The 13,135-nt window shown below is 43.8% G+C and overlaps 1 protein-coding gene across 3 annotated transcripts in view; it reads left to right on the top strand.

Annotated features, from left to right (window-relative positions):
* Positions 1-13,135, top strand: part of LOC108935698 (WSC domain-containing protein 2-like) — a 47,086-nt gene extending 33,951 nt beyond the window's left edge. For all 3 annotated transcript variants that reach the window (XM_018754509.2, XM_029252893.1, XM_018754527.2), the window contains 5 exons: positions 2,978-3,099; positions 3,954-4,128; positions 6,820-6,984; positions 7,278-7,478; positions 11,118-13,135. In XM_018754509.2, the coding sequence (XP_018610025.1) occupies positions 2,978-3,099; positions 3,954-4,128; positions 6,820-6,984; positions 7,278-7,478; positions 11,118-11,470 (1,016 nt within the window). In that variant the 3' untranslated portion in view covers positions 11,471-13,135. The remainder of the gene's footprint in view (positions 1-2,977; positions 3,100-3,953; positions 4,129-6,819; positions 6,985-7,277; positions 7,479-11,117) is intronic.

Raw genomic sequence — 13,135 nt, 5'->3', positions numbered from 1 at the left:
GAATAAACTCTTGATTTTCCACATGAAGTCTAGACTATCATCAGATGAGGGCATTGATCATTGTCCTGTGCTCATTAACTGGGTCCATGCCATGGCTGCTCTCACAGTGCATTTCGGTTCAATAAAGCTTTAGGCTTTTTTTGAAGAAGCCCCGAAGCAAACCCAACAACACCCGTGCTGTTTTTCTACTTTCTTTGCGTGCTATCCCTCATCTGTCCTCAATTCGCTGTCAGAATCCTAAGGACTGGCTTGTCTTGCAAGGGTGTCTCCTGCCCTCGAAGGCATCGTTTTTAGAGCGAGCCTCTCGAACATCAAGGCTCCGTGGTATCGGCGTTTTTTGCGGAAGCTGGTTGTGCCCTCTGTGTGCCGGTCTGGATGGGCATGGCTTCTAAGCAAATTAATAATAGATGGTGCCTTCACAACCCGCGTTGAGGGGAATATTTTGCATCTGAATTGGCTTCTCAAGGGCTCTTCCATACTGAATTCTCTGTGTATTTAATTGGAATAAGTTTTTGTGCAAGAACTCCGATTCAAAGTCATTTACAGCCTCACAGGGTGCGGCGCTCACAGGACTTTTATTGCACGCGGCTTCTTTTCCCTGAATGTGCAATACCTTAGTGGGTCCAGAATTGTTTTCTTTTCCCTCTGGCTTCCCAGAAAATGTACTGAACCCAGGCATAGTATGGGTAGTTGCATAGACTTCCTTATGAAATGAGAACTACGGAAACACATTAAGAATGTTTTTTGGACTTGAGGTATATACCTCTTTTTGGCTCTCAGATGACCATCCTACCAAGAATTTTATCATTATTGTTACTGTTGGATTGTTATTGCCAGGGCTGTGGGGTCGGTACACAAAACCTTCGACTCCGACTCCAGTAACCAAATATAATTGCTTCCGACTTCACGACTCTGACCCCACAGCACTGCCCAAAAGTTGCACGGTATTTTGGGAGTCAAATTATCCGGCAAATATAGACCTAAACCTAGTATATTACACCTCAAATTTTTGGGGGTTGACTTATATGCCAGATCGACTTATACGCCAGCATATATGGTACATTTAGTCGGAGTCGGTACATTTTTACGAACTCCGACTCCAGTGACCCAATAATTGCTTCCGACTCCGATTCCGACTCCACAACTCCTATCACATCCACGTCCACAACACAAGCGACAATACCTGACTCTGCACTAGCTCCCGAGTAATCGCTCACCCTATGAAGACCCTCTTCAGCTCCCGTACCGTTGCGGAATCTCATTTGGGACAACCGCCCTTCCTCGCGTTACTTCGCTCACACACTTACTCTATTATCTGTTCACGAGCTCCGGTTTTCTGACTCCTTGCTTCGTTTTCCGACCACCGCGGATCCTCATTCCTGTCCTGTTCGCCGATCGACCGACCCTTCGCCTGTCCCTGGTTTTGAGAACTTGCCTCTTCCCTCAACTGCAGACGAACAACGCTGCACTTGGGTTCAGCCGTCCCGGCTCCCTGTGTTCCGCGTGACAACTCCAGCTCCGACTCCAACTCCACAGCACTGGTTATTGCTCAGCTAAGTGTTTGGTCCCAAAAAAGTACAATTTTACACATTTGAATGAATATGTTACTATATGTTTTCAAGTTCGGCAGCTTGGTTAAAGTTATACTAACAGGCACCTCGGAATTTGCCTGTGTCCATGTCCTTAACCTCACATGCAATGTGCTGCAACAAGAGGGCACACCAACCAAAAAATTTATTACACACACTTTGGCTGACACAGAAAGATAGCAGGTTAAAATGTGGAAAGGGCAAGCCTCAGTTACTTTGTAAGATACTAACTGTATGAAGAAGGAAGTGTCTGCAACTGGCTTATAGTCCATATCAATGCAGTGTGTAAGTCTCAAAACTACCAGAGCAAAACCTAAATGCAAAGGAGCTAAACTGCAAACATGTCAAATTAATGTCAGCCAGAACATGTGAAATTCTGGTGGGCTGAGGGGGAAAAAAAATCATCTTCACCTCCACTGGAAATTTCACTCCAGCTTCAGTTCTGTCAGGCGGAACCGAGGACGCCGGGGCGGCTGGACCCAAGTGCGGGATCGTCCGTCAGGAACCAAGGGGTCAGGCGACTTGTCGGTCGATCGGTGGTCAGAGTGAGGATCCATGGATGTGGTCAGAGGACGATGGGAAGGGTCGAAAGCCAGAGAACGGATACAGGAAGCAAGGGATGAGGAAGAGCAGGACATAGCGCAGAGGGACGGTTGTCTCAGTGAGATTCCGCAAGGGAACAAGAGCAGAGGAGGATCTTTTAAGGGTACGTGTACTGATTGGTGTCCGGTGCTTTATCTGTGTCAGGTGCTGTCGATGGTGATGCGAGCGTGGACGTGACAAGTTCACATTTTTCCGGTTCTTATTTTTGGCTTTTTGCGAAAACCATGTATGCTCCCAAACTCCTGAGTTCACTTTAAGATCCATGAGCTTCATAAAAGAAGCAAAATGACCAACAAAGGAAAGAGTAAATAGCTTATTTTATTTGCTTGTAGAGTGACCCTGCTCATGTTACCTTCTGTCCCACTTTGTAGTAGGGCTCCTTTCAGAGCTTTATGAATGTCCAGATGTTTGTTGTAGAAGCAGTACAGAATACTTAAGTCACTGTCACACATGGGAAGAGCAGACCGTGAGTGTTTAGATCATCAAACTGTTGACACCTCTCAGCGCTGGCATCATCTCATCTTCCATCAAGAGTCAGCTGTCTGTGAGGCTGAAACACTCTCGATTCGTAGTACGTGCTGCCTGCTAACAACTGAAAAATGGATAAATCACCCTGAGTTCTGCCCTTTCTTTGCTGTTGGGAAAACTGAAGTGTCCAGTGACCTCGTCACAAAGTTTCCAGAATCTGAATCCAGCAATTTAGTGTCAAACCACAGCTTGTGAACAATTGAAGGATGTCTCGAGAAGATCTGACATTTTACGTTTTCTTGATTTATGTATTGCAGATGGAAGTGCGATCTTTAAAGGATGCTTCAGAAAGCCAGAAAACATTAACTTGACTCTTCCCATTGGTGCCACCATCTCGAATATGTCCATCGATAAGTGCGTGGACTTCTGCACTGAGAAGGTCAGAGATTTGCATTCATTTTTAACCTCCTCGTGACTTTTTGCCATTAGGACTGTACATTGACGTGTCCCCAAAATTTAAAATACACTTTCAAAGTTTGATGCATCAAAGTGCAGCAGAGGCTGAGTGGTTGTCTGTAAAATACATGAAAAGACAAGTAGATCTAACAGACTTGAATGATTGTGTTGCATTTGAGATTAAAAATGAAATTGGAATGGGGAATGGATCTGCTCAAAGACCAGTGCACGTCTGAGTATGGGCTCTCGCCCTGTATGTATCTCCTTCAGTCCAACTTCTGAAACTTACCATCTGAATCCTACTCTTCTGCATTCAGAATCCTGCTCATGTCCTATTTGTATTCCTGTTTGGGCAGAGATCCTATTGTTGATGCAATGATGCTTCTTATGTTGGATTCTTAGTTCAATATATTGCTCCACTTGTTCTGTGAATGTTTGTGTGACAGAATGAATAAGACTAGAAAAGTTGAAGTTAGGTGAAAAAGGTTGATTGCAGCTGCATACAGGTGCAAAATGTTTCATGAAAACAAGAAGTCTGTAAATGTCAAAGGCGAAGAGGTTGATCATGCGGCTGTTTCCCGGAGGCCATTTCTGAAGGTGGATTCTTGATGTTGGCTTCTCTAAGTTGGTGTTGAGAAAACTTTTGGAGGGCGTGTTTTGAAAGCCAGTTGAAAGGAGCATTTTGGAATGCAGGCTCTTCTTTGTGTTGGTTCTGAGAAAACCCTACGGGGTGGGCTACAAAGGCTTTTTCTGAAGCTGTGTTCTCAGGGCACATTCTGAGCACATTAGAAAGTGGTTGTAGATGCAAGTTCTGAAGGTAGCCACCTGTCTCCCTAGGAGTTCCCGCTGGCTGTGTTGGCAAACCCCTGGTGCCGCTGTGGCTTCCCCACAGTGGCCTTCCCACTACATGAACGGGAGGATGAAGACCTGTGCCAACAGCATTGCCCAGGTGATGATTCTGAGAGCTGCGGCACGGAGGAGTACTTCCTGGTGTACCAAACGCAGGTGCAAGGTAAAAACATACACCTCCTATGCTTCTCTGAAGTCACGCGTAGCACAGAAATGAGGGAAACAAGTTAGCAGATAAAGTGGAAATGCTGACTCTGATATATGTCATTGGTTATGAATGCTGGGAACTCAGAGGCACTGATTTTCGCTTTCTGAAAAGGCATTACAACATCAGATCACAAGACTCTTTCACATGATCCAGCCAGCTGAATAAGCCATTACACATAATGCTGAGCAACAAAGACTTCCTTGTTTCTAACATTGTTTTCCACTTGCGTTTGCCTATCGAGAACAACGAGCATTGTTTATTTTTTTCTGTCGACCCCAAGGGCTGAGCACCAGTGCTGTGGCACTTCCAGCTGCTAAATAATTGAATGTATTTTATTGCCTTGGCATAGCTATACACACACACACACACACACACACACATTTTCAGAACCGCTTGTCCCATACGGGGTCACGGGGAACCGGAGCCTACCCGGCAACACAGGGCGTAAGGCCGGAGGGGGAGGGGACACACCCAGGACGGGACGCCAGTCCGTCGCAAGGCACCCCAAGCGGGACTCGAACCCCAGACCCACCGGAGAGCAGGACCGTGGTCCAACCCACTGCGCCACCGCGCCCCCTTGGCATAGCTATACATATTGTCAAAATCCAATCCAAAAGTCCAACCTGAACTTTTGCTCAAATTTTTTTAACTTCCATTTGGGTACCAATATTTTGGATTACATAAAAATTACCCAGAGCATTGGCTATTATATAACCTTCATAAGCTGTGCTACAATTAGTCATGGTTGTGCCATGACAAAATCCTCACCTCCATGGATGACGAATGTAGCAGAACTCTACTCACAGCATCCATCAAAACATCAGTTTTCTTCTTCTTCTTCTTCTTCTTCTTTTTCTTCTTCTTCTTCTTCTTCTTATTATTATTATTATTATTATTATTATTATTAAATACAGAGGAAGGACCTGGCAACCCACCTCTGTTTCCTCCCTTGACTTGCCTTGAAAACCATGCGAGTGGTCGCTATGGGTCGGCTTCGACTCGACACATACCATACCATTATTATTAATGATGATGATATATAATATAAGGATTAATAACAATAATAATAATAATAATAATAATAAGAAGAAGAAGAAGAAGAATAAGAGCAATACAGAAACAGAATACTGAGAAACAGCAAATACATTTGCCTACTTAAAACAAAGGCAAAACTTGACAGTATTTCACACTTCTGATCGCATACTACTGTGTAAGAGGATCCGAAAAGGTGTTCAGACATTCAAAATTTGTTGGATTTATTACGCAAATCATTTTTTATGGACTGTCAAAATAAAGTACGTTTCATTGTCAAGTGGACTTAAGTTCCATATTTTCATCTATTAAAAAAATTGGGTTGTGGTTTAACATAAGAATAGAGGGGACTATTTTGTTTTGAAGATTTTTTGCATGCTTGAGTGTTCGAACCCATATTTCCAGATTAAAGGCACCAACATGGCAAGAGTGGCCTTATTTTTCTCTTTTATAGCAGCACATATTTATTCAGAATAGCTGATGGACCGAAAGGGACCAGCGTGGCTTTACTTGCACCAAAAGGCTTCTGAGTAGTTCAATGAATGTCCCTTCAGTAAATTATAACCGGTCATGTTCCAGGAATAAATGTACCACTTAAATCACAGCTACGATGGAAATATCCGGTAAAGATGTACGGAACTAATATAGACTGTGTTAATAAATTAGGAATACTGCGGTATAATAATGGTACTACTGTTATTAAATCTAGAAAAAGTAAAGTGACACTTTTAAGTTCTGAATACATCACAGTTTTTTATATTAAGAAAAGTCTGTGATCATTGCCTAGTTGTGAATATGCTTCTCCTGTCCATGAAAATGTAAAGTTCGCCTCTGAAAGCATCCCGCCACAAGAAACAGTAAGATATAGAGGCGGTGATGATAAGGTAACTTTTGATTCCGAGTCCAGACATTGAGCTCTAAAGTCCGTACACTGAAACTATAAATCCAGACTAAACATCTAAAGTCTTTTTATGGGTAAATATTATCTTTAAATTAATTTTGTATTACATGTACATGATAAGCATGTATTTTGGCCATTTGGTTTTTCACAGATAAATGTTAGTCTCAGTTTTCATTGATGTAAAAGGATAAAGCTTTTTATTTTATTTGCTTTTATCCAAAGGAGCAATCTTGCTTATATTTAAGTGTTCAAACAGATGGATGAACGAATGTTCTAAACCGTGTGGTTTGTTCAAGGGTACTACACTTTGTCTTGTTCTCATTCTTGAACCAGCAACCATCTGGTCCCCAGCCCACCATGCTCCCAGTTCTACAGCTACAGTCAGCTTTATGTATTTGCGTCGACACACCGAACCACTTTCTGATTTCATCTCACACACGCTGACTGAAGCCACTTATCCCAAACGGGGGGGGGGGGGTCGCGGCAAGCCAGAGCCTATCCCGGCAACGCAGATGGAAGGCTGGAGGGAGAGGGGACACACCCAGGACAGGACGTCAGTCTGCCACAAGGCACCTCAAGCAGGACTCAAACCCCAAACCCACCAAAGAGCAGGCACAGATCAAACCCGCTGCGCTACCAGAGCCCCATGAACTCCTCTCACTGGTTTATTTGATCTTCTTGCTCTGTCCACCCCCCGTCTGCCTCCCAACCAGACAAGCGCTGCATGGACCGGCACTTTCTTCTCTCCCGGGGCAAGCAGTTGACTGCCCTGGCCAGCTTCCCTGGGGCGGGCAACACCTGGGCACGGCACTTGATTGAGCTCGCCACTGGCATCTACACTGGCAGCTACTACTTTGACGGCTCTCTCTACAACAAAGGTCAGTTCTGGGTAGACGGGGTCACATGATTTGCCTCCATAATATGCAATATTTTGAGTAAATCGGTCACGTTCCTCATAATCCGAAAAAAATAGGTTTGTTATGGGGTAATTATTTTATATCATTCCCTTTTGAAATAAAAAATAAAGTACCTTCAGGTTCTATAACTTCTAATGAAACAGTGTCTCACAAATTCCTTTATTGCTTTCCGTCTGAACAGTGTTCCTTGAAGCTCTTTATGGAGACTCATGGGAAATTGTGTGTGAGGGGTACTCGTTTTCTTGCCTTCCAAGGCTTCAAAGGGGAGCGGGACCACTGGAGAAGCGGACGGACCATCTGCATCAAGACCCATGAAAGTGGCAAGAAGGAGATCGAGGCCTTCGACTCCGCCATCCTGATGATACGCAACCCTTTCAAGGCCCTCATGGCCGAGTTCAATCGCAAGTATGGCGGCCACGTTGGGTTTGCCTCGCAGACCCACTGGAAAGGGAAAGGTGAGGGTCGACCCTCTTCTTTCCATTTTCTTCCAAGGAGGGCACTAGAGCTGGAACTCATGGTTATTTGGCGGTTATAATTTACAGACACTGCCATGTTCTGGGTGTTAGATGAGCCCTGGGATCTCACCATAGCATACTTCACCCGTCAATTTGGAGCAACACATAACGAGATCACACTGTGGTCAGTGCTTGGCTTTTTCCTGCCGTTGCCTGTCACTTTAAGCTTTTATTATACTATTCATTACGCAGTGATACTTACAATAGCTGTTCAGTTTGAAGAACGTGCTTCTTGTGCTTGAACCCGACTGCGCAGGTCTGCTCGCCTTTCCATGTTCTGCCAAAGCCTCACTGTCTTCCCAAGGAAAACATGGAGGGTTTTCTGCTGGTACCCAAGCTGGATCACATGCTTTCCTCCTCCTGTTGGAGGGCTTTTCCTCCTCTTCTCGCTCTATGTTTCTTGGCTGTTACTGTAGCCATGGCAACGGGTCTTTATCTCAGATCTCCCCTCTTCCACTTGCAGAACAGATTTCTGTTTGGAGCTGAAGATTCCCAGGGAGACTTTTCTTTCCAAGAGTGCCCCCAGATTTACCTGTTTACAAAATAACAAAAGCAACATACTGCACTTTTTGAAGGGACAGGGCAACAACATTTTATCCTTTTGATTCACAGTATTTCCTTTCATATTTTGATGACTCATAAGTCAAGCTTAACAGATACAAATGGGAGGTTGTCAGCATGTTGCTGCAAACCTCATGCACTCAAAGTGCAGGAGATGTTTAGTCTGTCAAGGCAAGTAGTATCTCCACTGTTGTCCCTCAAGACAAAGAGCTGCATGTATGAAGACTGCTTACTAGCTGCTCTTACAAGCAGAGGAGCTTATTCTCTGGTTTGTGGGTTTACATTTACTCATTTAGTTGACACTTTTCTCCAAAGCAACTTATAATTATTTATCCATTTATACAGGTGGGTAGTTCAGGGTTAGTACCTTGCTTAATAGTACTACAACCAGAGGTGAGGATCAAACCTACAACCTTTGGATCCAAAGGCAATGAGTCAAACCATTATACAACAGCTGACTCCTGCAACTTCTGCTGACAAATTCTACAATCCAAACCAATTCCTGGTTTGGAGTGTAGGATTTGTTGTTAGATGGGGGGGGGGGGACAGGGGGTGTGGTGGCGCAGTGGGTTGGACCGCAGTCCTGCTCTCCGGTGGGTCTGGGGTTCGAGTCCCGCTTGGGGTGCCTTGTGACGGACTGGCGTCCCGTCCTGGGTGTGTCCCCTTCCCCCTCCGGCCTTACGCCCTGTGTTGCCGGGTAGGCTCCGGTTCCCCGTGACCCCGTATGGGACGAGCGGTTCTGAAAACATTGTGTGTGTGTGTGTGTGTGTGTGTGTGTGTGTGTGTGTGGGGGGGGGGGACACCTAGGTGGACAAAGACTGCAGCTGATTACTGCTCACAGTAATTCCCAACAAATGAACCTACAAGTACAAACCTATTAAAAATGTGCATCGTTAGCTGTGCTGCCACGACCGCGACCAACGTTACACCCGTTAGACCACATGGCACATTCTGGATCGCCTCCATTTTCTGTGGTCCCCCTGGGAATTCATTAATAAGTTTTAATGAAACGCTGGCTAAAAAAGAAGGAAGGAGTAATACGGAAGCTTCCAGAAAACGGCGACCCCGTGGCTCGACTGTGTTCGGAGGAGGGCATTCATTATGATGTGGCTGTCAGTTCCTGTGAATGCAGATCCATGTTCCTTTTACTGCTTATACTCGGCCCCCCCAACCATGAAACACCCACCCCCACAGTAAATCTTCAGGCGTCTAGAGTCCTAATGTCTTTAAAGAGAATGAAACTGGCTTTGTTCCACACGGTTAATTTAATCTCTCCAGAGGTGGCTTCACACAAAAGCTTTATGTGCCGTGATTAGCCGAGGCGAAAAGCGTCAGACCTGTTTGATGATGGGCGCCTGGGGGGATCAAGGGGCATAGTGACTGGGTCGCCTCCTTTGGGTGAATGTCGGCATGTTACAGAGCCCACCTGGGAGACGAAACAAATAGCATTTATTCTGACTTGTCATTTTCCCATTATTTTTAAATAAATTTTAAGGTATAAAATATATTATCATTTAGCTGATGCTTTTCTCCATAGCAACTTACAGTGGTAAGGCATTTGCAATTATTTACCCATTTATACAGCAGGGTAATTTTAGTGAAGCAATTTAAGGTAAGTACCTTCCTCAACAGTACTACAGCCAGAGAGGGGGATTGAACCTACAACCTTTGTATCCAAAGAGAGTAGTTCTAACCCCTAAATTGCTGGCTGTCAGAGGGACAGACTTGAGTGATTCTAGAGCACAGTTAATTTGTCACATTTCACCATATGAGCCACTTGAAATCACATCATTCCCACCTCCAGGGGTAGTACCACTGAGCAAGGTACTTACCCTAAATTGCTCTCGTAAAAAAATACCCAGCTGTATAAATGGGTAAATAATTGTAACCTTAACATTGTAAGTCACTTTGGAGAAAAGCATCAGCTAAATGAGCAAATGTAATGTAATACAGAAGTAGCTGCAAAAAGGTTTATCCATTATTCTAAATACAAAATTATGAAACGTAATAATAATTATTATTATTACATTAATTAATAATTAATCATTACATTATTACATTGTATTATTATTAGTAGTAGTAAGAACAGTAATAATAATAAATGTAACTACAGTATTTATAATAGAGAGAGGAGGAGAGAGAGAGAGAGAATGTGTGTGTGTGTGTGTGTGTGTGTGTGTGTGTGTGTGGGTGTAAAAAACATTTAAGAAACTTTAATGTTCGCTTTTCCAGTGTTCGTTGGCATTTCACCTTTTTTCGATCGCTTTATTATTTCCAGTTTAGTTTCAGTCGTGATCGTTTTCCTTTTCTTTGATGCATCGTCATCACTTGCATCACATTTATGCTTTGGTGCCACGGTTAGGAGGGTAAAAACACAAAAAATAAAGCCAAATACAGTAACACACACAAGACACTGTTAACAGTAACACGGTCCGACTGAAAAGAAGGAACTCTTTCTACTACCTCGGGCTCACGTGCCCCCCCACGAGCCGACGAACTGCTGTAGATGCGTAATGTTTTGACGTGCTTTGCAAAGTAGTGCCTGTTCGTTATTATGAACCATTGTATGTAACTCGAATTTTTAATACAATAGGCTTTACAGGGGGTGGTTTGTAACTAAGGGTTGTACGTAAGTCGGACGTTCGTAACTCTGGGACTCTCTGTAAATAACACACCCAATAAGTCTTTCACTCCTATGGAATTTAGTACACTTCCCATAATCTCCCAGTCTCTTCAAACACCACTCTCACATTCCTAACACACCAACAGATGCGGATGCCCCAACTATAGTACGCTACTTGACTTACGCTTCACTTGCGTGACGTGCAAATGTAATCTTTTGGACACACTTTGGATAAATTTTGTTTAGTTTTTTTTTGTTCCGTAAATCAAAACAGGGTACCAGATGCCAGAAGCCCTTAAATCAAAATTCGGGATAATGAGAATTCATAAATTGACGGGCGCCTGCACTTTAACTGCGGTATTCACTCGTATGTTTTCATTTTGCCCTGTTTACAGACTGGCCGGAGTTTGTGAAGAACTATGCTCCTTGGTGGGCGTCCCACACGTTGGACTGGCTCAAGTTCGGCAAGAGGGTCCATGTGGTGCACTTTGAGGAGCTCAAGAAGGACTTGTTTACCCAGCTGAGGAACATGGTGCTTTTCCTGGGCCTGGGTGTGTCTGAGGACCGCCTGCTGTGCGTGGAGGGCCAGAAGGATGGCAACTTCAAGCGCTCCGGCCTACGTAAGCTGGAGTATGACCCGTACACACTCGAGATGCGGGCCAACATCGATGGCCTTATTCGGGTGGTGGACCGAGCTCTGAGGGACAGGCAGTTGCCGGGGATTCCAGAGGAATACCGACCCAGATGATGATGCTCCTCCTTCCGATACTCTTGCGTCTCGTTTTAAAACCCCTCCTTTTCTGGAAAGCCGGAAACTGCCTCTCGGTTGAGACACCGGAGCACTGAGAAGATTGAGGGACAGCAGTCTGAAGTGCGGAGCAACGTTCAACTCACATCCCAGCCAGTAGGAGACCCTGTAAAATAATGCATGCATGATGTGCATAAATCCCTGCTGACAATCACTGGTTTCTCTGCCCACGCATGGGTGTTTTAAGTCTTGCCTTAACAAGGAGGCTGTACATGTAATAACTGGCTGCTTTATTCACAGCCAATTTCGGTTAATTTTCACTGAATTTTTGGATACTCAACAAAACCGGTCGCCCAAAGTTCGTTCCTCTGCGCTTCTCGCCGGTTTAAACGCATTATGTTCTTGTCTGAACACTAATTTAAAATGCTCTTCATATACAGTACAATTTTTTAAGTATATAAAACGGGCTTTTGACATTTTTGCATGCTAAATGTCGAGGTCTGCATTTCAAAAAAAAGAAAGAAAGACGTCTACGAGAGAGTCATCTAAAAACTATCGGATGTGAACGGTACCAACAGTTCCTTCTTATTTTGAGAAGCAGAAGGATCAAAGTTTAGGCATTAAACCTCTTCTTTAGTTTTGTGCTTTGACCTATATAAGAGTTACGGAACATCATCTGGCAACATGACTTTAGAAGACAGTCTTATTCGGGGTAAAATTCAAAGTAAGGCAGTAAAATAAAGAAAAAGTAGCGTAACGCAGTAGACAGATTTCATTAGCTTACGTTGTGTGAATATTAATTTTGTATCCAAGGTCAGCAGCTATAAATGGACAAACTTTCAGCAAAAAAAGAGGAAAAACCTAAAAGGTAAATTTACTTTATAATATCTCTAATCATTTTATTTTTAGTAGCTGTTTTATCGGTTGCTTAACAACCTGTAGCAGTCAAGAGAATTGTTTTTTTTTTTTTTTTAATATTATCTGTTCTACAGCATATGATTTAATGTTTGTCTCTTTCCAACACAGATTAATTAATGTCCCGGATTATTACACTGGTTGGTGTTTCCGATGGCTCAATAATTGCACATTTCAGAGTTTTATTAGATGTTTTGCCTCTAAGAAAGGGCTGGGGCTGCTATTAGGCGTCTTTTACCAACCCCGTCCTGATTTCTCAACGACCGAATCTTGTCCTTTTAGCACCAGAGCTGCAAATTGCCTTGGAGTTCTGCGGATCTCGGTTACCTGTTCCAGCTCCCCAGCGGGGGCCTTGGTTTGTTCGCTGGATGGTTGACAACAAGAAAGCACTCGGGATGGTGCTGAGCTGCCGAGCACTTTGGGCAAACTTAGGAGAGGGTTAATGATACATTGAACACTCTGATTTTGCACGTGGAACACTGGTATACCACATTTTTAAGGCACATGAAGATAACCTGAGCCTGTTTGCTGCCAGGAAATACGGTTTTGGTAGATTGAAATAAACTGATTAAAGAATCAAGGTTTTCTGCCCTTGTAAGCAGGTTGGAAATACAAGATTGGGTTGAAAAATAGTGGCAACATTTCACTTTAGCTCCAGTGCCACAGAAAAAAGTGCGTATACAGGTGATCCCCGACTTACGATGGTTCGACTTACAGTTTTTCGACTTTACGATGGTGAGCTGGCGATAG

Source organism: Scleropages formosus, chromosome 6 (assembly GCF_900964775.1).
Source record: "Scleropages formosus chromosome 6, fSclFor1.1, whole genome shotgun sequence".
Lineage (NCBI taxonomy): Eukaryota > Metazoa > Chordata > Actinopteri > Osteoglossiformes > Osteoglossidae > Scleropages > Scleropages formosus.
The sequence above is the reverse complement of the archived record's forward strand: the minus strand, read 5'-3'. Positions and strand labels throughout refer to the sequence as shown.